Raw genomic sequence first — 23,941 nt, forward strand, 5'->3', positions numbered from 1 at the left:
ATCATGACCTGAGCTGAAGTCGGACGCTCAACCGACTGAGCCACCCAGGTGCCCCATTGTTAATATTTTTCTTGAGGAGATCCCCTCAAATGGTTTAAGTTTCCATCCCTTTGAAAGCTTGGCTCCACGCCTGGCTTATGCCATTGACAATAAATAACGAAAAATAGTTTCCATTTCTTTGAGTTAATAATTTCTTTGAAATGACACCAAGAAGAGACATGCAGAGAAACTCTTCCATCTTTGAGGAGAAAAGACCAGGATTTACGGTGTCCGTGTTCAAATTCTTCAAATGGGTGGGCACTTCATGCCACTCCATGCCAATGGCAGTATTTGCAGGGAAAGACATGAGCCAGTGAAAGAAGTAGCAACAGAAGTCACCCCGCCTGGCTGTTCCCAAGCTGGGGTGGAGGTGGCATAGATGGTTCTGGAACACACAGGCCAGTGCTGAGAGCCAGGAGGGTGGGGGCTCTGGTCCGAGGGTTCTTGGAAGTAATGCAGCCATCAAACCATATTCCACCCTCCCTGCTACCCCCCGGGGAAATCTTGCCCACCTTCTTCCCAACTCATTCTCTCATAATATTTATTCTGGAGGATCTAATGGACATTCATCAGAGCTTACAACACTCCCTTTCTCTGAAACTAACCAGTGCCCCAGTAGAGGTGGGTTTCCAGCGCCATTTTATACAGCACCCTACCTGCTGGGCCAGGTGTGGACAAAGACAAAGGCTATATGCATCCCCCACCCCAGCTCACCCCATCACTATGCCAGAACCCAGAAGACCTGACCCCTACCACTACATCCATGCCTTCTGGCCATTTGGGTTCAATTTATAAATGAAATTCGAGACCCAGAGCCTGCTCTCAAGGCACCTAAGGGCATGGGTGCAGTTCCAGGGGTGTGCGTGGTTGGGGGGGGGGGTGGTCTTTGAGGCTTTTGTTCTCACATGACCTGGCTCAATGGCCTTTCTTACAGTGACAGTCTTGAGACAGTGACAATCCCCGAGAGCCACCTCGCTGACAGTAGAACCCCAAGACCCCTTCAGGTGGCCACGGATGACCCCTCAGACCTCAGAGCGGCCGTCTCTTGAGCTGGTTTCTTCTAAGCCACAGCTATGTGTCATGTCAGCATTTTGTTAATGGGAACACAGATGTTTTGATGCCATTAGGTCTATGAAAGGACAGAGCACACTTGCCAAATGTGTGCCTGCTAGCCAAGGCTTGAAGCCCTCCGCGTCTGAGTCATGTCGGATTTGTGCATGTTTTGTTCTCCAGAAGTTATTTTAATTTTAGAGCAAGTCAGAGGCGGGTTATAACTCCTTCGCCTTCCCTCATCTCAGTGACCTCTACCCAGCACCCCAGAAGAGGAGAGAAAGTGGATGCTTCTGGGGGAAGTGAGTGAATTTTGCTTGGGGGGTTGGCCAAGGCCCTTGTCAGGCTTCTCTAGAGAAACAGAACCAACAGAATGCACACTGTGTATGCACACAACCTATTGAGAGAGACAGGCGATGAGAGGCAGATTTATTTTAAGAAACTGGCTCATGCAGTTGTGGGGGCTGAGAAGTCAAAATCTGCAAAGCACATGGCAGGCTGAAGACCCAGGGAACAGTTGATGTAGCTTGAATCCAAAGGCAGTTTAGAGACAGAATTCCTTCCATCTTGGTGGCTCTTGGTCTTTTGATGGGGGCCCACCCACATCATGAAAGGCATCTGTTTTACTTAAAGTCTCCTGGTTTGATGCTAATCACATCTAAAAACTACCTTCACAGCAACATCTAGATCCTAAGCGTTCGATCAAATATTCGGGTGTTTTGGTCTAGCCAAGTGGACACGTAGAATTAGCCACCACAGTCTTCCAGCTGAGACTCCTTTTGGAGCTCCGGACCCCTGGGTGCTCAGGGCATTTGGGGGTTTATGCTGGCTGTCCATAATTCTATATTTACACTCCAATCCCCCCATCTTGTATAGTTTTTAAAATGACCACAGAAGCGATGACAACAGAGGGAATCCAGAGCCAGCACCGTCACCACACTTTACACAAGTAACTCGTTAAATGCTCACGACAACGCCAGGCTGTGGGCACATTATTACGCCCACTTTATAGGTGAGGAAGCCAAGTGGTCGCTTGGCCACGGTGACACATCCAGGATTTAAACCCCAGCATGCCTTCTCCAGATCCTGATGTAACAGGATGACTGGGTCTACTTTAGAGAGGGGTCCATGGAGAGCCACCAAGAGCCCTGCCTCCATCCGCCTCCTGACTCCTCTCGTTTTACCACAGCCCCTGCCGGCCTTGATGGCCCCCTTATGGACACCCTCTCAGCCCACCACTCCCCTGGCTGCTTTGCATGCTTGAGAGCAGAAAACCAGTTATGGACAGCTGGGTATCCTCCTCACTGAGCAGAGGCTCTGAGCTCAAACTAGATGAATCAACAAAGGAATGAATGAATGAGGGCTGAAGGAATGAAGTGTGAGGCCAGGACAATCGTATTCATCTCATCACCCAAACCTGCCTTATTCTTTCACCTGTCTGCTAATAACTGCTTGCTGCCCAGCTAACTTTTGTCTAGTTGCCACACCACCTGTAGACCTGCTTGTGCCTTACCGGCACCAGCATTATCTTTAGCAAACATGACGCCCAGCCCAGTGGAGAGCTCAGCTCACACACACATGCACACACACACACAGAGCTGTGCCACACAACCAGCCACAGTCTCCTGCTGGAGCCCACCTGACAGTCAGGCCTTCCCCTCACCTCTCTCCACAACCGGAGGACCTCAGAGCCTCAGAAATGGGGCATGTTATGCAAAATTTAATATAGTGTTTCTTTTCATTCATTCATTCATTCATTCATTCATTCATTCATTCAGGAGTCTACAGATATTTACCAAGTACCCTACTTCACATCAGGCACTGCTGTAGAAAACACAGCTATCTTGTTTGTTTGTTTGTTTTAACGTTTATTTACTTTTGAGACAGAGAGAGACAGAGCATGAATGGGGGAGGGTCAGAGAGAGGGAGACACAGAATCTGAAACAGGCTCCAGGCTCTGAGCTGTCAGCACAGAGCCAGACGCAGGGCTCGAACTCACGGACCGCGAGATCATGACCTGAGCCGAAGTCGGCCGCTTCACCGACTGAGCCACCCAGGCGCCCCCCAAAAAACACAGCCATCTTTATCTCAGTCAGTCCTCCATGCAGCCCTATTAGGTGGGCACCATTATCTCCATTTTACAGCTAGGGAAACTGAGGCTAAGGGACACCCAGTCGGAGGATGGCGTGGCCACCTTATGCACCACACTGTGTCTAGCCCATCCACTCAGAAAGTAGGTTCTGTCTCTTTCTTCAGCCTACGAGAACGAGAATGAGGGTCTCAGAGAAGTCCCCCTGTCTGCTGGTGGCCCCTCTCAGTTCCCCTGGCTGTCCCCCTGCCACATACATAGACCCTTCAGGAAGGTTCTTGCTGGTTGTTTGTTGCTTCAGTATGTGGTATACATGTGTACTCATGTTCACACAGGACCCCAGAGTTATGTGACTCATGCAAATCAACATCTGGGTTTTACCAGAAAACCAAGTCTCCTGTGGTTGACTCCTTTGAAGAGGGGGAAGAGAGAGGATGGAGCGGACATAAAGCCTGGTCCCCACAGGCAGCATGGGCAAAGCTAACAGGACAGATAAAATGGCTGCTTTGAGCTTGGGCATGGTGGGAGATTCGGGGTCTTGGGATTCGTTATTCTTAGAGTAACAATTAGCCTGGATGGCTGTGAAGGCTAATGCTTCCAGTTCTTCCTACCCTCACTAGTCAACAAGCCCAAGTGTTTCTGGGTGGGCAGGCAATAGCAAGACTGGAATGATCCTCTCCAGACCACCACAAGTGTGTCCTACCTGCTCTTCCCATGTCCTCACCTTCCCTATGATCCATGCTTTCCAAAGACAGATGTCAGAGGCCAGACCGCATCACATGCTCGCCTAACCCCCAACAATGGCTCCCTACACATGGCAATAAGGCCAGCTCCCTTACCGTGGAGCTGGGTGTATTTGCTTCCTATTGCTGCTACAAAAAAACATAAACTTGGCAGCTTAAACCAACATAAATTTATTATCTTACAGTTCTGGAGGTCAGAAGTCTGACATGGGTCTCACTGAGCTAAAATCAAGGTCAGATTCACAGGTTCTGGGAATAAGAATATAGACATGTTTGGGGGGGTCATTATTCTGCCTACAGAGCCCTGTGTGATCAAGTTCAGCCACTGCCAACTGTGCCCAGATCGAGTGCCTTCCTCTGTCTGCTGAACTCCGGTGTTTGCATCTCATCTGTGTTTCTCCACACACCTCAGCAAGCTTGTTTCCATCTCAGGGCCTTTGCACGGGCTGTTTCTTCTGTCCAGAAATTCTGCCCCTGGTCCTCAGAAGTCAGGCTCTGTATTTCCACTTTCACTTAGAAGCTCCGTTATCTGAGAGTACCTGCCTACTAAGGGTACAGTAGCCTCCTGGCCTCCCTTCAAAACAGTACCCCATTCCAGTTACCTGCCTTCTGATACTTCTCACGTTTCTCTTGTTTTTCTCTTCCTGCTTGGTATGCTACCTGACAGCAGGGCCTGTGGCTGCCTCAGCTTCCCCTCCCCTACGACAAACTGAGCACTTATTATGAAACTGTTCTTTGAATCCCATTCATTTTCTCCTTACTACAATCCTGTGAGACATATATGTCTGTTATCCTCACTTGTTCATGGGAGGCAACTGAGTCGTCAGAGGCAAGACCTTTCCCTCGGGTGCTCATACAGGAAGAGGAAGGGTGGGAGCCAAGACATGGACCAGGTGCTATGAGTCTTTTCCACTTGCTAAACTGCCTTGGGTCATGCTGCCTCCTCAGGCCCAGAAGAGTGACTGACCTCCAGCAGGACTGGCACTCAGGACAAAGTTGTTGAATGAGCACATTATCTTACCGGTTAGTAAGGGTAACTTCTAAAAGGGTAAAATCTTGAATCATGCAATCAGACAAAAGGCCTAAATCACAGGAGCCCCTGAGGTGATAGTGACACGTTCAGCTGATGCTAACTTGTGTGTATGTTTTCTCACTACAGTGTAAATGACTGACTGGTGTCTGATGCTTCTCTGGAAGCAGCTTTTCTTTGTTTCTTTTTGCCTCTGACACTACGGACACCCCTCCCTACCTTGGAACTCTGTGGCGCTTTCCCTTTCTTCCAGTAAGCTGGAAGCATAGACTCTCTCAGCTTCCTGGGCAGTGCACCCAGTTGTATGTCATGTTCTCTGACCCCAGCCCCTCCTGCAGAGTTAGGAAACACAGCCCAGGGGAGCAGAGGAAAGGGCTCCTTTTGGGCTTGCAGTGTGCCCTCCCCTTCTGTGGAGGGTCTAGGGGCACTATAATCTCTAGCATAAAGAGAAATGTCTGAGTCATTGGCCAAACCAGAGGGCAACAGTGGGGCTAACGAGCAGCTTGGGGGGACTTCTGGGTGCCTTGAGTTGCCACCAACCTCTCCCCGGCCCTCCAGTTCTCAGACACGAACAATTGTCGTATCTCGATGTTACTTGGAAATCCATCACCAGAATGAGTTCCTTGGGCCTTTCTTTCCATTTAGCTGCCTCCCTAGGGAGATTCTGGTACCCAGACTGCCATGGGGGCACACGTTTTCTTATATGCAGGGAAAATAAATGATTGCTTCCTTGAGGTATAGAGTCCACTTACTGAAACGGGTAGATTTGAGTCCTGTCAAAGTATAGGCACTTTTTTTTTCTTTCATGAAAATGCACGTGATGGACTTATTTTAGGTCCTGGGCAGTTACCAAGAAGCATGAAAGACTCTGGTGGAGGGTTTGAAAGGATGTAGAAAGTTCTACCCACCCAGAGAGTCTGCCCTGATGTTCTCCCAGGGCCCCAGGGCTGCACAAGCCCCGAGAAGCCTGGTGGCAGCCCAGCAGCCCCACCGTTGTCCCTCTGGATCAAGGGAGTGACCAGCACCGTCAGGCTTCTGTCAAGAGGAGACAGACATTCATCCCGGGACACGTGGAGCATGGACCGCTGGCTGGGAAGCACGCCTGGGCAGGCATGGAGGGAGGGCTGGTGGCCGGATGGTGAGGCCAGCAGCTTCACAGACCAAGACGGTTTGGTCCACCTGGAATCAAGTGTGGTGTCAAGCAGGATTGATCCTCTAGTGTGAGCAGGCCTGGCAGGGCGTTGGTTCCCAACTGAAAGACTCCAGGCTGCCCCAAGAAGGCACTATGCTGCCCTGTCACACTGTCCTTCCCTAGCAGGCCACACCTCAGCTGTCACCATTCACACTGTCAATACCCACCTCCCAAAGCTGGGGCCAGAAACGACCCTAAGAGAGCAAAGGGGCCACCATTCCTTTCTGTAATCAGGGGTGTCCTTGACAGGACTTGAGTCCCGTTCCTGAAGGTGCCAGGGGAAGGAGGGGATCTCTGGAGAAAGCCCAAGATGCCAGGAAGGCCTCTCTGTCATACCTCCTCACTCTGACTGCACATGTGTGTCTAAAGATAAGTGACTGTGCAGAGTAAATCTCTGGGTCACTATGATGGAAAGTTTGCAGAAACAGCCACAATCCAAACCCCTTCCCCCCCCCCCGCCTCCCCGCCCCCCAGCCATCTACATCATTTGCAAGGAGACTGAGCCACTTTTCTCATAAAGATGGAAATCTCTTTTCCCACCTCTCGGATCTAGGCTGGCCTTGTGACTTGCTTGTGACTTGCTTTGGCCAAGAGAAGGTAGTGGAAGCGATATACCAGTTCCAAGGCTGGATCTAGATGAACCATGTTGTGTAGTTTCTGTATCTGATATTTTGACATCTGGGGCCCTGCTGACTCGAGACAGACTGTCCCTCTCAGGGCTAGCAAATTCCTAGAGGTAGCAAACGACTCAACACCCTGCACACCCCCGCTGCACACCTTTGATATGCAAACCGACCAAGCCAAGAACCATTCCCCCCCTTATCTGACTCTTGCACTAGTGAGACAGTAACACCCCCTCCCACCCCAGTCCCCCTCTCTCCATAGCCCCAGGATCAGGCATCAGGCAACTATAGGGGCAACCCTGCTAAGATTAGTCAAACTAGCCAATCTCAACTTGGTTAGCCCCCTTACCCTGTCTCACCCATTCCTTCCCTCAGAAACCCAATAAAGGCAGGAAGTTTCCTGCCCTATCTCTCTGCCTGGTCTCTCCTGAGGCCTCATGAGGCATGGTGTGCCCCATCTTCTTGGGAACTGTAAATAACAAACTCTCTTTTCAATGGCAGTTGTATCCTGATCTGCTGGCATCAGGATCCGTACCCGGATCAACCCCAAATCCCAGGTTCATTTTTGAACAGGGTCTCAAGAAGTCTTGTGCTTCGTGCTCAGTCTCGGCCCACGGCCACTACCGCCATGTGAAAAGGCCAGGTTAGCCTGCTGAAGGATGACAGGCTGTGTGCGGCCCTCCGAGACCAGCCCGCCTCGGCTAACCTGGCAGCGTCCACAGATGAATGAGGCTGGCAGTCCAGAGGGGCTGAATCTGGAGCAGATCAGCAGAACAGCCCAGCTGAGCCCAGCTCAAATTGTCACCGGGTCTGCCAAATTCAGTTCCAGGGCAGCTCTTTTGAAACCAAAAGCGGGGTCCTTGTCTGTCTTGATCCTGGCACCTGGGCCATTGGAGGCACCAAATATTTGTTTTGTGAAATACAGGTCTGTTCACCCCCACCCCTCCACCCCCCAGCTATCTGAGAGTGAAGGGTTCCTATGAAACCCTTTGTAAGCCAAAGTGGCCTCAAGCGAAGATGCAATTACCGTTAATTTATATGGAAATTTTTTGAGCTTCCCCAGAGGAAGCTCGGATGCTCAAGGACGTGGCTCAAAGCTCTAGAGGCTGGGTGCTGAGATGCTGAGTGTGGTTCCCAGGGAAGGAGCTTGGTGGCGCCACCCTCGCTGCTCCGGCTGCCGCAGCCTCTACAACAGCTCGCTGCGAAACCAAAGCGGACCGCTGTTTTTGCTTTTTGCCTTTTTTCATAAAAGCAAAAATCCTCCCCGATTTCTTTTGGACAGTGAAAACAGGTCCTTATGTAGGGCTTTTGCAGAAGCCAAGCGGTGCAATGCAAACTCTCAGAGTGGAGAATCCCTGTACCCCTATTTTAGATCTGGATGCTGCACGTGTCCCTGTTGCTTCAGCCCATACCCGTGGATTTGTGCAGACAGCCCTGGTCAATTGTAGTGTCCTTCCACTCTGAGTTCTAAAGTGACCAACAAGCCATCTCAGCCTAGACTCCGGGCACGCATGCCTTCTCCACCTCATTCATCACAGATCAAGGAATAGTCTGGAATCCTCTCCTCCACCTCCCTCCCCTGACACGGTCAGGAGGGGACAGTGGATGGGCCAGCTGCCCTCCTCTTACCTCTTCCTCTGGCCTCGCTCCCCACGAGGGCTCCGCGGCCCCACATGAGGGCTTTCCCCACGGACAGCCTGGGCATAATGTGTACTGCTGACTGCTTTAAGGGGTCGGTGTAGAAAAAGGGTACTATCTACAGGAAGACAGTGACTTGGGAACACCTCACGAGAACACATTAAAACATCATTTTCCTGAGGATGCGTTCAGAAAAACAAGGGAGTGAGCCAAGAAAGAGGAAGACGTATGATCTATAAAACATAGACTCCAGCTCCCAAGAGCAGGCAGCCAAAGTCAGGGTCAGCCGGACTGGCAAGTACAGGCTCCGAGGGAAAGCAGCCCTGACAGAACGTGGAATAGGAAAGAGCTTCTGGAAACCACTGTGCTTATGTATTTGACTGAGGGGAAAGGGGGAAAAATTTCAGGACGACAGAAGAATTACTTACATAAGAAAGGAAGTTAATCATAGTAGACTATTTGGCTCTGCGGTGAACAATGGCACAAAGTATCTGTCATTACAGGAGATCAATTGTTTAGAAATGTGGACTAATCTTCAGGGCATTTAAAAGCAGTTGACTACATTTAAAAGAGAGGACTAAATTTTTTGAAAGCCACAAACTACCAAAATTCACCCAAAGGAGAAACCTAACCTAAATAGTTCTGTATCTGTCAAAGAAATTGAATTCATGGTTAAAAACCTTCCAGAAGAGGGGGAGGCGCCTGGGTGGCTCAGTCAGTTAAGTGTCTGACTTCAGCTCGGGTCATGATCTAGTGGTTTTGTTGGCCCCAGCCCCACGTCGGGCTCTGTGCTGACAACTGACGGCTCGGAGCCTGGAGCCTGGAGCCTGCTTCGGACCCTGTGTCTCCCTATCTCTCTGCCCCTCCCCTTGCTCACACTCTGTCTGTCTGTCTCTCTCTCTCTCAAAAATATATAAACATTAAAAACATATTTTTAAACAGAACAAAACAAAAAAACTTTCCAGGAAAGAAATCTCCAGGCTCACATGATTTCATTGGTAAATTCTACCAAACATTTCAAGAACTGACACAAATCCTACACAAGCTCTTTCAGAAAACAGAAGAGAAGGGAACACTTCACTTATTTTATGAAGCCAACATGACCCTGGTAACAAAACCAGGCAAAGACAGTAGAAGAAAACTATAAACCAGGGTCAGCAAATGTTATCTATAGAGGGCCAGGGCGTAAACATTTTCTTTTTTGAAGCCCATATGGCCTTTGTTGCAACCTCTCAACTCTGCAACTGTAGGGCAAAAAGCAGCTCCAGAAATATGTAAATGAACAGGTGTGGCCAGATTTGACCAGCAGTGGGCTGCATGTGGCCCAGGGGCCATAGTTTCCTGACCCCTACTATACACCAATACCCCTCATGAACACAGACAAAAATACTCACGAAATATTAGCAAGTGGAATCCAGAAATACAGAGGAATATAGAGAAACATATATAAAAACAGAAATAAGACCAATTAAGATTATCTGGGACAGGAAGGCTGGTTTCAAAATTAGCAAATCAATCAAGGTCATCCACTTTTTTAACAGACTGGATCATAGAAATTGAAGCAGAAATAGCATGTGACAAAATTCAACACCCATTCATAATACTCTGTCAAACTATGACTCAAAGGAAATCTTAACTTGACAAATGGCATCTACCAAAAAAACCCTATAGCTAGCATCACAATGTTAAAAAAAAAAAAACTAAATGCTTTCTTCCTAAGTTCTAGAACAAGGCAAGGATGTCCACATCCTTATCCAACATGGTACTAGAGGTTTTAGTCAGTGTAATAAAGCTAAATAAATAACCCAATGGCACATAAATTGGAAAGAAGAAATAAAACTGCCCATATTCACAGATGACATAATCAGTTATATAAAAAATCCGAGAGAATCTACAAAAAAAGTTCCTAATAAGGGAGTTCCACAATGCCACAGGATAACAGGTCAACACGGAAAGGCCATTAGATTTCCATATACTAGGAATATACCACTGGAAATGAAAATTTAATAGAATAATGCCATTTAAAGGAGTTCCAAAAATGAAATACTTAGGTATAAATCTAACAAAGTATATTTATGTTGAAAATTTTTAAATGCTGATGAAACAAATCAAAGATCTAGATAAATGGACAGACATATTATGTTCATAGATTGGAAGACTCGATATTGTTAAACATGTCAATTCACCCCAATCGATCAATAGATTTAATTTAATCTCAATAAAAATTCCGATAGGATTTCTTGTTTCTAAGAAATAGACAAGCTAATTCTAAAATTTTATTTTTTTAATGTTTTATTTTTTTGTTTTTGAGAGAAAGAGAGTGCGTGAGTGCATGTGTGGGGGAAGGGCAGTGGGAGAGAGAGAGAGAGAGAGAGAGAGAAAGAGAGAGAGAGAGAGAGAGAGAGAATCCCAAGTGTGTTCCACAGAGCCTAACATAGGACTCAGCTCCCTGTGAGCCAAAATCAAGAGTTAGATGCTTAACTGACTGAGCTACCCAGGCGCCCCTAATCCTAAAATTTTAACGGAAAGGCAAAGAAACCAGAATAGTCAAAACAATTTTGGAAAAATATAACAAAATCTTAAAATCTACCCGATTTTAAATCTTACTAGAGAGCTATAGTAATCAAGATAGTGTGTTGCAGGCAGAAGTACTCACATATGTGTGCAATGAACTGATTTTTGTCAAAGCTGCTGAAATAATTCAATGGCAAATGAATCATCTTCTCAACAAATGATGTTGGAACAAATGGGAATCTATATGCAAAAAGTGATCCCAATGTACAACTCACACTTTACGCAAGAATAAACTCCAAATGGATCACAGACCTAAATGTAAAAATGCAAAACCATAAAAAAAAAATCTGCAGAAAACACAGAAGAAAAATTTCAGGACCTGGGGTTGGGCAAAGAGTTCTCAGACCTGTCACCAAAGGCATGATCCATAAAAATAAAAAATTGATCAATTTAGATTCATCAAAGTTTAAAACCTTTAAACCTCTTTGACCTTGGCCTCAGCAACCTCTTAGTCAACATGTCTCCAGAGGCAAAGGAAACCAAAGCAACAATAAACTATTGGGACCTCATCAAAATGAAAAGCTTCTGCACAATGAAAGAAACAATCAGCAAAACTAAAGGGCAACTGACAGAATGGGAGAAGACATTTGCAAACGACGTATCAGATAAAGGGTTAGTATCCAAAATCTATAAAGAACTTATCAAACTCAACACCCAAAAAACAAATATTCCAGTGAAGAAACGGCAAAAGACATGAATAGACACTTTTCCAAAGAAGGCATCCAGATGGCCAACTGACACATGAAAAAATGCAAATCAAAACCACAATGAGATACCACCTCACACCTATCAGAATGGCTAACATTAACAACTCAGGCAACAACAGATGTTGGCGAGGATGCGGACAAAGAGGATCTCTTTTGCAATGCTGGTGGGAATGCAAACTAGTGAAGCCACTCTGGAAAACAGTATGGAGTTTCCTCAAAAAACTAAAAATAGAACTACCCTATGACCCAGCAATTGCACTACTAGGTATGTATCCAAGGGATACAGGTGTGCTGTTTCAGAAGGGCACGTGCACCCCAAAGTTTATTGCAGTGCTATTGACAATAGCCAAAGTATGGAAAGAGCCCAAATGTCCATCGATGGATGAATGGATAAAGAAGACGTGGCATATATATATATATACACACATACATACATACAATGGAGTATTACTCGGCAATCAAAAAGAATGAAATCTTGCCATTTGCAACTACGTGGATAGAACTGGAGGGTATTATGCTAAGTGAAATTAGAGAAAGACAAATATCATATGACTTCAGTCATATGAGGACTTTACGATACAAAACAGATGAACATAAGGGAAGGGAAACAAAAATAATATAACAACAAGGAGGGGGACAAAACAGAAGAAACTCATAAATATGGAGAACAGAGGGTTACTGGAGGGGTTGTGGGAGAGGGGATGGGCTTAATGGGGAAGGGGCATTAAGGAATCTACTCCTGAAATCACTGTTGTACTATATGATAACTAACTTGGATGTAAATTTAAAAAATAAATTAAATTAAAAAAAAATAAAACATTTGCTCTGGGATAGGTGTTCTTAAAACAAGCTACAGACTGAGAGAAAATATTTGCAGTTCACATATCTGTAAAAGACTTGTAATTAGAATACATAAAGAACACTCAAAACCGGGGCGCCTGGGTGGCTCGGTCGGTTAAGCATCCGACTTCAGCTCAGGTCATGATCTCACACTCCGTGAGTTCGAGACCCGCGTCGGGCTCTGTGCTGACCGCTCAGAGTCTGGAGCCTCTTTCGGATTCTGTGTCTCCCTGTCTCTCTGCCCCTCCCCTGTTCATGCTGTGTCTCTCTCTGTCTCAAAAATAAATAAACGTTAAAAAAAAATTAAAAAAAAACCACTCAAAACTGAACAATAAGAAATTATGCATTTTTTAATGTTTACTTATTTTTGAGAGAGAGAGGGAGGGAGGGAGGGAGAGGGAGGGAGACACAGAGCAGCTTCCAGGCTCTGAGCTTCAGCACAGAGCTTGATGCGAGGCTCGAACTCACAAGCCGTGGGATCGTGATCTGAGCTGAAGTCAGACCTTTACCGACTGAGCCATCCAGGCACCCCAGAAATTAATCCAGTTTTTAGATGGACAGAACTTTACCCAGTAGAGTCCTCATGGCAAATAAGCACATGAAGAGATTCTCAATATTATTAGTCATTAGAGAAATGGAAATAAAAACCACAATAAGACCTCACTGCCTACTTATCGGAATGACTTGTTAACAAACAAACAAACCTGACAATATTAAGTGGTGAGGATGTAGCGTAACACAGTCTTTTATACATTGCTGGTGGGAGGGAATGTAAAATGATACAACTAATATGGAATACAGTTTGGCAGTTTCTTACAAAGTTAAGTATGCATTTGCCACAGGACCCAGCAATCTCACTTCTACATATCTGCACAAGAGAAAAGAATATTTATATTTATATTCACACACACACACACACACACACACACACACACACAGATGTATGGGAATGCTTATAGCAGTTCCACTCATAATCACCAAAAACTGGAAATGACATTCAGTTCAGTGAACGATATGCACAAACTGTGAACCAATGCACAAACTGTGGTACACTGGAGCACCTGGGTGGCTCAGTTCGTTAAGCATTTGACTTCAGCTCAGGTCATGATCTCATGGTTCATGGGGTCAAGTCCTGCTTCAGGCTCTGTGCTGACAGCTCAGGGCCTGGAGTCTGCTTTGGATTCCATATCTCCCTCTGTCTCTGCCCTACCCCACTCACTCTGTCTCTCTCTCTCTCTCTCAAAAATAAATAAACATAAAAAATTTTTTTAAACCTGTGGTACACCTACACCATGAAATATGACTGTTAGAGTATTAGTAAAACGACTATGCAGACTAGAATAACATGGAAGAATCTTAAATGCATTATGCGAAATTTAAAATGCCAGACTCAAAAGGCTATGCATTTGTTGATTCCATTTATATGACACTGTGGAGAAGACAGAACCACAGTGATGAAGGACAGAGCAGTTCAGAGGTGACAGAACGGTATCCTGACTGTGGTGGTAGTTACCACATATAGAATATATAGCTCTATGGGAAAAATCATGGAAATGTATACCAAAAAAATTTTTTTTGTCATCAAACTGTAAAAAGCAGATGGGAGAAGGTAACCAAAAGAACCTCCACAAAGAGAAATTTGGGGGAAGGGGAAGCCTTCTGAACCACCCCATGGGCAAGGAGGATGCTGAGACCCTGCCCTCCTTACTCACTTAGGGCTACCATGGGGAGGAGAAGTGAGGCGTTTGTTACATGTTTCCCTTTCTTGTCTCCCCAGTGAGGCTGTTTCTCTTCTAGTGGGAAGGCCACAGAGTGGGCAGCAGTTTTAAGAAGGGGCCCCCACCCATGGGATCCCCACACTGCTCAACCTGCCCTCCTTCCCCATGACCACCTGCTCCCATCCAGCTAATCACAAAAACCCTGCAAAGTAACTCAGGACAGATGTGCTGACAAGAGGGACACAATTGGAAAGCCACGGAGGACTGCAGGAGAGGGGACAATACTGTCCATCCCCATGAGATCAGTGCTCCAGACCCTTGCAGAAAGCAGCCTCCCCCTACCCTGTAACACACACACACACACACACACACACACACTCCCTCTCTCTCTCTCTCTGGAAGATACATCACAGGTACACCTGCACATACACACACCATCGCAAATACAATCACTCGTTCACGCAAACACAGTTGCAATCACAGGCACCGGCACACAGGCATGTGCACATGCACTCACAAACACACACCCATCATAACCTAACATAACCAAGTGAGCACATTTCTTGGTAAACAGAGGAAGCCCAGACAGGGCTGTGCATTGCTGCTGTGAGAATTCCTGCTGCCTCTAGCTAGATGTCCGTGGGTTGCCGGGCACCCCACCTGTCTCCTCTGTGGCAGGAGACAGTCCCATGGGTGCTATTCATTCTCCAAACACCAGCCAAGTCTCCACCAGCCAGCAGGTCGTACTGCTGGGTTCAAGAGCCCCAGGCTCATAATGTGTTCAGATCAGGTCAACTCCAGGTATGCCATGTCACCTCAGGTCCTCTTGAGTCTGATCCTTTGTGCACTCTGAATTCCCCTGCTTTTGGCCCTTTCCTAGGTCGGCAGCTTTTTAACTCTGAAGGATGGCTTCACTGGGCCTCAGGCATTTGCTTGATTAAAATCACTAGGGACAATTTTAAAAATTACTAATGCCTGAGCCCTAACCCAGGCCATTGGAGTCAGATTCTCTGAAATGAGGCTGGCATCGAGATTTCTAGAAGCTTCCCAGGTGATGTGATGTGCAGCCAAGGTTTACCCAGAGACTGCCCAGCTTGGTCCTGCTCAGACCAGCACCCGCATGACCACACTCCATTCATTTTGCTGAGCTCCTGCTAGCTGCCTGCTATGTGTGGTCCCTGGGTAAAAATCCCAGATATGGTCCCTGGCCCTGGGGCCCTGTAGTGGAGAAGATAGACAATAAAGTCAAAATCTACCGAGAAACCCCATTACAAATGTGATCGGTCCTATTCCAGAGCCCTTCACAGGGCCATAACAGAACACACAAGGGCAGGGAGGAGACCTGTTTAGCGTGGGGTTGGGAAGGCCTCTGCAAAGGGATGCTTATTTGAGCAGGGACCCAAAAGATGAGAAGCCCCATAAAGAGTGTCCCTGGGACCTTCTTCATAGTTTACCTGTCAGACTCCCCCAGGTGGGGGTTGGGAGGGGAGACCTCTCAAACACCTAAGACTTTGGGTGAAGGGCAGTTTCACTGGAATTTTTTAAACCAACCTCTGTGGATGATCCTTTTTGCTCCCTTTCCCTCTCACAAAGCCCAGTGAGGCAAGGATCAGAACCACACCTCCCAGGAACAGAGGCCAGAGAGCTCACTTTTCTGCCCCTGCAGCAACCACAGACATGTGAGAACTGCCAGGGTCTCACCTGTTTTCCAGGTAACCTGGAGAGACAGCAATAGGCCCCATAAGATGAGACAGGGGCAGGGCAGGCGCCCCAGCATCTCCTTGCACATCCTGTCCATCCCTCCCCTCTGAGGGCTCCGACTGGATGCACCTGCCCTGTGCTTCTGGCCCTCAGCTCTGAGCCTGATGTTCTGTTTTGCTTTGTACTCTGCAAAGTGGGTGGGAGATCCATTGCTCTGCTGGTGGGTCCACTGTGGCCTCAACCGAGCCTCTGCTGCCTGGTGGCTCAGTGGCTTCCTGCGGTGCCCATTGAGCACGTCTGCACTGACACCACCCACCTCTGGTCTGAACTGAGTTCTCCCTGCCTGGAGTCCCTTCCTGCACCCCAGGGGCTTCTCCGTGACCCTAAGTGTGCCTGCCTGGTTCAGGAATTTAGACACTGAGTGTCTGTGGGGAAGGGGAAAGGTCTGGAACTCAAGGAGAGGGACTGAATTTTCTCCACTCCTTCCTGGCTGTGTGACCTCGAGTAAGTCACAATCTCCCTGGGTGAGGCCCTCCTCCCCCAAATGGGGATGACAGTGGTCCCCACGTCACGGGGCTGTTCGGAGAATTAAGAGCCTGGAGGATGCTCAGCAAAGAACCTGGCAGTCGTCAGGCTTTCGGTAAGCACGTGCTCTCCTTCCGCCTTGGGTTACTGCTACTGCTGTGGCCGGTATCGTTGGGGTGGCCGCCCCGCTGCCCACGGGCCACGCCCATCACAGGGGGAGGGGTCCCCGTCGGCCAGAGCCTGTCCGGTGGTTGCTGGCTCTGAATTCAGCAATTCCAGTTCCACCTTCCGAAGACTCAGTTTCATCTGCATTCTTTTAACTGTAATCATCGGTTCTTTACTGGTTAATATAAAAGTGAAATAGAGTGAAAAATCTAGTGAGGCTCCAACAAATGTAAAGGGCAAGGAGCGAAAAACGGAACGGCAAGCGGCCTGTCTGTGTGGGAAAGGAAATGTAGCCCCAAATCTAAGGCCCCACAGGCGCGGGGCAAGGCGGCTTCGGGAACCTCCGGGTCCCCCTCCGCCTGCGCCGCGCAAACGCCGCTCACAAAGTCCGCGCGCGTTTAAAAGTCGGCAGCGGTGGGAATGAGATTTCAGTTGGAAATTTGAATGCTGGGAGCTGGAGGGCGGGGACAGCCTCTGACCTAACGGGGTGACCGGGAGCCCCCTTGGGGACCCTCCGAAGCCCAACGTCTCCTACACCTCGAGGAAACCTTCCCCCCAGCCCACGAGTCCCCCGAGGCCCGAGGCTGTCGCGCAGAACGCGCGGCGGGACCAGCCCGGGTCTTCCCAGGCGCCCGGCCCCGCGGTGCGTCTCAGGTGACAGACGAGGGGGTCCCCGAGAACCGCTCGGAGCCCCCAACGCAAGCCCCCAAGCGGTAAGCCCAGGTGGTCCGGCCTTGGCTTCGCGTCCCGGGCGAGCGGGACCGATGGGAGGCGGGAGGCGGGAGGCGGGAGGCGGGAGGGCACTGACCTGGGAAGCCCGCGACGCGGAGCCGGCGAGCAGCAGCAGCAGCAGCAGCAGCAACAGGAGCGCGCGGGGACAGCGGGGCACCATCTTGCCAGTGGGAACCGCTGGGCTGGGGATGGGGGGACGCCGCCTCGGTCCGGCCCACGCCGCGGCCGCCCGGCAGGGTGCAGGGCGCCGCGCGGCCCCGGAGCGGCTCGCGCAGGGAGGGCGGCGGGAGCCCCGGAGCGCGGCCGGCGCCGTCTCGGGTCCAGGTGCGCCGCGCGCGGGCCACGAGCGTCCGCAGCCGCCCGCACGAGACAGCGAGGCGGGGAGGCGCCAGCCCCGGGGCCGAGGCCGAGGAGGAGGGGCTGCCCGGCCAGGAATGCGCCTGGGAGCGCGCCCAACCCGCGCGGCTCCCCGAGGAGGCCGGGCGCGACGCCGAGGACGAGCGCGGGCATCCGGAGGGCCTCGCGGGCAAGGGCGGCCGAGGCCGCGCGGCCGGTGTGTCCCGCACGCGCGCCCGGCCGCGAGCCCACCCCGGGCGGAGCCCCCGCCCTGGCCGCCCCCTTGCCCCGCTGGGGAGACTGAGGCGCGCGTCGGCGGCCGCTGGCGGCAGCGTGGCGATCCCCATCCAGCTCTGCTCCACTTCGCAGCCCGCTCACGGACACCTTCCTCCACCGCCTTCAGAGAACAGGACGGGCTGGGCCGGGAGGTGGGCTTCATAAACTAGGTTCTCCCTCTGAGTAGACGGGTGTCCTTCTAAATCGTGCTAGTGGGGAACAAGAACACACATGCACGGTGACCGAGAATCTAAAGTCCGCCTGATAGTCCGCCCCACCCCAAACCGAAGGAGAAACTGCTTAAAACGGAGGCCAGGTTATCAGAACATTGGATGCTTTGCTGAGGTCCGTGGGAAATCCCCCCGGGAAGGGCAGGCATTCGTGGTCTCAAGTCCCCTGCATCCAGGGGCTGTGGGGGGAACCAGATGGCTCCAGCCCCAGGCTCCTGGAAAACATTATTTAAGTTCTTACTGGAAGAATGTTTTCAGAAGGCAACACTGCAGATGTCGTGGTGCACACCAAGTCCGGCCAAGCCTCAGATCCATTTTTCCTTTCCGCGTTTCACTTAGCAGAACCCACTCACAGCCCGAGGAGTGGAGCTAAGAAGACTGCAGTGGGAGCAAGAGCTGTGTTCCATCGGAAGGCACAAAGGAAAGTTGGAGCCCCCTGGAAAGCGAGGGCAAGGTGTGGGCTGGCCACCTGAGCATTCCTTATCTGGGAAATCCTACTGGGGTTCCCCCTCTACCTTCCTGCTGCAGGAAGTAGAGCAGGGCCCCTGTGATCTTATTTTGCATTCCTGCTTAAATCTTGGAGAGCAGTGCAATATATCGCTTCTCCTGCCCAGGTAGAGGGGCCAGGCAGCAGCAGTCCAATCCCAGGAAGCCTGTGGAAATGATGGTTTTCTGCCCCAATCCCTCATGTGTTTGTTTGCTGTTGATGCCAAAAGATGCCAAAGCCTGTGTGTTCCCCGGGCCCCCTTTCACTTACCCCTCCCTCCCCACTAATGAAACATTTGGTTCTGGTCCCTGTGGCCACGTTTAATATGTGTTTGATCCCACCTCATGTTTATATGGTGACCTCCCCTGGCAGGCTGGGACTTGTCGGCCCTCTTCTGGCTGTGCAGTGGGAACCAGACGTTCACAGAGGTAAGCGGGCATTCTTTTTTCTTCTCTTGCCCTCTCTGTGGCTTCATAAAGCTGAATCTGGGCATGGTTGAGTGACTCACCCAAGGTATGCAATCTCCAGACTCAGGCCGCTCCCAGAGCTGTGCTGTTTCCAGCACAGACTGCCTTCTTCCACCTTTTCACTTAAATACAAGAGCATAGGGTTTCAGGAATTTTAGCTGTGGTAACAGAATTTTGTTTTGTTTTGTTTTTCCTTTTTTCTTTTTTTAAACTTTCAAGCATTTATAAGTTTTAACAGGGATATTTTCCCCCTATCTACTGATTTCTGTTTGTTGCCCTTGTCCTATGGCCACTTTTCATTTAGTGCTCTGGTGTCTGGTGTGAATTCACTTTTTAAGGTCCCGCTGCGCTAGCAGTACTGCCCCTTCTCTCTCTGTCCCCAACTGCCCTTGACCTGTAGTGATCAAGGCAGACCCAAACTGTCAGGGCTGTCTGAAAGCAGACCATGAAAATAAGCCACGCGTCCTATATTCGGGGCTACAAAAACCAACCCTTGGCTTGAACAAGATGAGTCTATCCTCTTTTTACCTCTTGTCTTTCCTCTATATTTAGTTTTCAAGAGAATATTCCAGAATGTCAGGGATGGGGCGGGGGGGGGGGGTCTACACATATAAAGAAAATATTTGTAAAGCTTTTTTTTTAAGTTTATTTTAAAAAAAAATTTTTTTTTAATGTTTTTATTTATTTTTGAGACAGAGAGAGACAGAGCATGAACGGGGGAGGGGCAGAGAGAGAGGGAGACACAGAATCAGAAGCAGGCTCCAGGCTCTGAGCCATCAGCCCAGAGCCCGATGCGGGGCTCGAACTCACGGACCGTGACCTGAGCCGAAGGCGGACGCTTAACTGACTGACCCACCCAGGCGCCCCTTAAGTTTATTTTTTGAGAGAGAGAGCATGAGCAGGGGAGGGACAGAGAGGGGGACAGAGGATCCAAAGCAAGCTCCATGCTGACAGCAGCAAGCCCAACGCAAGGCTCAAACTCACAAAGCACGAGATCATGACCTGAGCTGAAGTCGGATGCTTGACTGACTGAGCAACCCAGGTGCCCCAATATTTGTAAAGTTTTTTGACAGAATCAATTGCCATCTCCTGGGATCAGTGCTTTTGCTGAAACACTTGTGTTCCCTGCGTGGGAATGCAAAACAAGAGAGGAAAATTTGCTATAGAGGTCTGTTTGACACCCAGTCAGAAGCAGCAGCTCGTCTGAAACAGCCATTCCAAAGCTGTCCTGTAGGGTTCTCTGGGTCCCCATGGAGTGGTGCCCCACTCCATGTTGCATACCCTGTGGGGTTTCATGTGCTTATTCTGCCGGTTGGCTTGCTCGGTGCTGCTTCTTTCCCTTTCCCACCTTCACCCCACATCTGTGATTCTAAATGTCATCAGCCCCCACTAAATACCTACAAAGGGTCTTAGGAACAAAACCCAGCATGTTAGCCTGACCCAGGACAACAGGGGAGGAACAGGGGTGGGGGGTGATCTAGAAGGAACACAGTGATGGTCAAATTCACTCTACACAGATTCTTACCTGAATGCCAACTCAGAGCACAGCCCTGTGTGAGGCACTACATCACGCTTTCACACTACATCAAAGATGTGAACCAAGAGTTTGTTCTTTGAAATGATAATACAGAAAGGAGTTACAAACAAAAAATACATGGATACTGTCTTTTGTAGTTACCTACACACTTACCTTTACTGGTAATATTTATTGCTTCACGTGGATTCAAGTTACTGTTTAGTATTATTTCATTTCACCCTGAAGGACTCCCGTTAGTATTTCTTGTAGGGTGATATTGCTAGCAAATAATTCTGGTTTTGTTTATCTGGGAGTGTCTTTCTTTTTCCTTCGTTTTTGATGGATAGTTTGCCTGGATACTGAATTCTTGGTTGACAGGTTGTTTTTTGTGTTTTTTTTTTTTCCTTTCAGTCCTTTGGGTATCATCCCATTGCCTTCTAGCCCCCATGTTTTCTGATGAAAAATCAGTTTTTAATCTTACTGAGTATCCCTTGTATGTGATAAGTCACTTCTCCTTTGTTGCTTTCAAAATTCCTTGTCTTTTGACAGTTTGATTATGATGTATTTCAGTGTGGATCTCTGAGTTCATACCACTTGGAGTTTGTTGATCGTTCTGATTGTGTAGATTAATGCTTTTCATCAAATTTGGGAGTTTTCAGCTGTCATTTCTTCAAATATTCCTTCTGTCTCTTTCCTACTTTCCTCTCTTTCAGATTTTCCCACTATGCATATATTGATATGTTTGATCCATGGATCTCTGAAGCTCTGTTCATTTCTCTTTTTTTCTGTTTACTTTTTATTCCCCAGACTGAATAATCTCAATTGACCTATATTCAATTTCACTGGTTCTTTATTCTGTCTGCTTAAAACTGCTATTGACCCTCTCTAATAAATTTTTCATGTCAGTTATTGTACTTTTTAAAAAATTTTTGTTTAAAGTTTTTATTTGTTTTTGAGAGAGAGAGAGAGAGAGAGAGAGTGCAAGCGAGGGAGGGACAAAGAGAGGGAGACACAGAATCCGAAGCAGGCTCCAGGCTCTGAGCTGTCAACACAGAGCAACGTGGGGCTCGAACTCACAGACTGCGAGATGGTGACCTGAGCAGTAGTCGGCACTTAACCGACTGAGCCACCCAGGTGCCCCTGTATTTTTCAACAAAAAAGTATTTCTATTTATACTCTATTTGGCTCATTTTTTATAATTGCCATCTCTTTACTGATATTCTCTATTTGGTGAGATATTGTTCTCATACTTTATTTAGTTCTTTTGAATGGTTTCCTTTAGGTCATTGAACATATGTAAAATAGCTGATTTAAAGTTCTTGTCTACCAAGTACAACATCTGGCCTTTCTCAAGAATATTTTATTTTTATTTATTTATTTTTAACTTTTTAAATGTTTATTTATTTTTGAGAGAGACAGAGACAGAGAGAGACAGAACGTGAGCAGGGGAGGGGCAGAGAGAGAGGGAGACGCAGGATCTGAAGCAGGCTCCAGGCTCTGAGCTGTCAGCACAGAGCCTGACATGGGGCTTGAACCCACAAACTGTGAGATCATGACCTGAGCCAAGGTAGGACACTTAACTGACTGAGCCACCCAGGTGCCCCTCAAGAACATTTTATATTGATTGCTTTTTCCCCCTTATTTCTTTGTGTCATAATTTTTTTGGTGAAAGCTGGACATTTTAAGTAATGGGATAACTCTGGAAATCATATTTTATCCTCTCCCCAGGATTGGTTGTTGCTGCTTGTTTTAATGTTTGTTTGTTTAGTGACTTCTCTAAACTAATTCTGTAACATTTGTAGTTTTTGTAATACAGGGCCACTAAAATCTCTCAGTCATCTGGCAGTCAGCTAATTATTAGACATAATTTTCTTTAAATTCTTGGAGCCAGGAAATCTCCCAGTCTTTGTCAAGGTGCTTGTGTGTATGGTAAGATACATCTTCAACGCTCATCCAGCCAATTTACCACTCTGCCTTAGCCTTCGCTTCCTGCTTGCAGTCTTTGCTGAGCAGAGCCCTACATATGCACATGGCTTGAGGATTGGAAATACAGAAATGCATTGGAGCTTTTCCCTTTGGTTTTTACTTTTGAGGTTTTCAGTTAGTCTGTTTTTGCTTCATTGTTATTTACTGCCTCAGGCAGCTACATTAAAACAGTTGACTGCAAATGCTTTTTAACAAACATTCCCAAGGAAGAGGCTTTTAACACTGGGCAAACTCTGGCCCAGGTCAGATAAAGGAAAGCCTTCTAGCCATGAATTCCAAGGAACCACTAGACCAATCAAAGAATAATATTCTTTGAAAATGAGATTTTGAAAGGTCTCCAGCTCCATTCTGTTCCCTACAGTACTAGGAATGTGGGCCCTGAATTTTGAAGGCAACTGCTGAGCTGAGGAACAGAGTAGAAGAGTGGGGCAGATGAAAGGAAACCTTGTGTTCTTACTGAAATTCAGGCATTATTCTGTAGTAAATGCTTCTTAGGTTGCTGCAAGACTGGTTAGTTTCCAGAGTTCTGAAAGTTAATTTTGAAAGTTTTTTTTTTTTTTAAGTTTTTCATTGTTTCTATGAAGGGACAAACTTTCAGAGGTCCTTAGTCCCTCACTATCTCTGATGTCACCCACACATCATTTTCTTAAGCAGATGGTTTTACTTGGCTGGACACAAGTCAAACTTGGTGGTAGCAGAAATCTCAATTCCACTTTCTTAGCCTTGGCTGGGCTGCATGGAGTCTGTCCCACACACGCAGAGTACAGGGTGAGCCAGTGATTTGGGGGTTTATACACAGAACATGGCCACCTTCTTTCCCTCATTCGGTAATTCTTTGCTTTCCAGCTGCTACGCTTCTAATCTTTGTCTTCTTCCAATTCAGCACGTAAAAGTGCAGGTTTATACCTGGGTTTACTCTGGCAAGAACTGTGGCCTGCTATCAGTGTAAAAGGCATAAAAAGTGGGGAAATCACCCAGTGCACTTCCCTCATCCAAGTGTCGAGTCCCTTCGAGTCTCCCTGCTTTGTGTTTGTCTCCAATGTCTCCAAGTAGTTCTTACTTAAATTTTGTCTAGAGTTGTTATTTGTGGGGAAGTTTGGCCCAACAGAAGGTACTTCTCCATGATCAGAACTTGAAATCCACAAGTACAATAATATGAATTATAATACGATTCATTATTTAAAAAGCAATTTCATAGTGAAAAGCCTAGCTTGCTCATTCCCTTAATAGAAATGTCTAACAATAATCCTTTGGAAGCAGATGCACTAATGGGCAAA

General features: G+C 47.9%; 1 protein-coding gene across 1 annotated transcript in view; it reads right to left on the minus strand.

The window, feature by feature from the left end:
* FBLN7 (fibulin 7) overlaps positions 1-17,666 on the minus strand; it is a 51,618-nt gene extending 33,952 nt beyond the window's left edge. The window contains exon 1 of the mRNA XM_027033729.2: positions 17,443-17,666. Within this exon, the coding sequence (XP_026889530.1) occupies positions 17,443-17,526 (84 nt within the window). The 5' untranslated portion in view covers positions 17,527-17,666. The remainder of the gene's footprint in view (positions 1-17,442) is intronic.
* Positions 17,667-23,941: the final 6,275 nt, after the last annotated feature.

This window comes from Acinonyx jubatus, chromosome A3, assembly GCF_027475565.1.
Source record: "Acinonyx jubatus isolate Ajub_Pintada_27869175 chromosome A3, VMU_Ajub_asm_v1.0, whole genome shotgun sequence".
NCBI lineage: Eukaryota > Metazoa > Chordata > Mammalia > Carnivora > Felidae > Acinonyx > Acinonyx jubatus.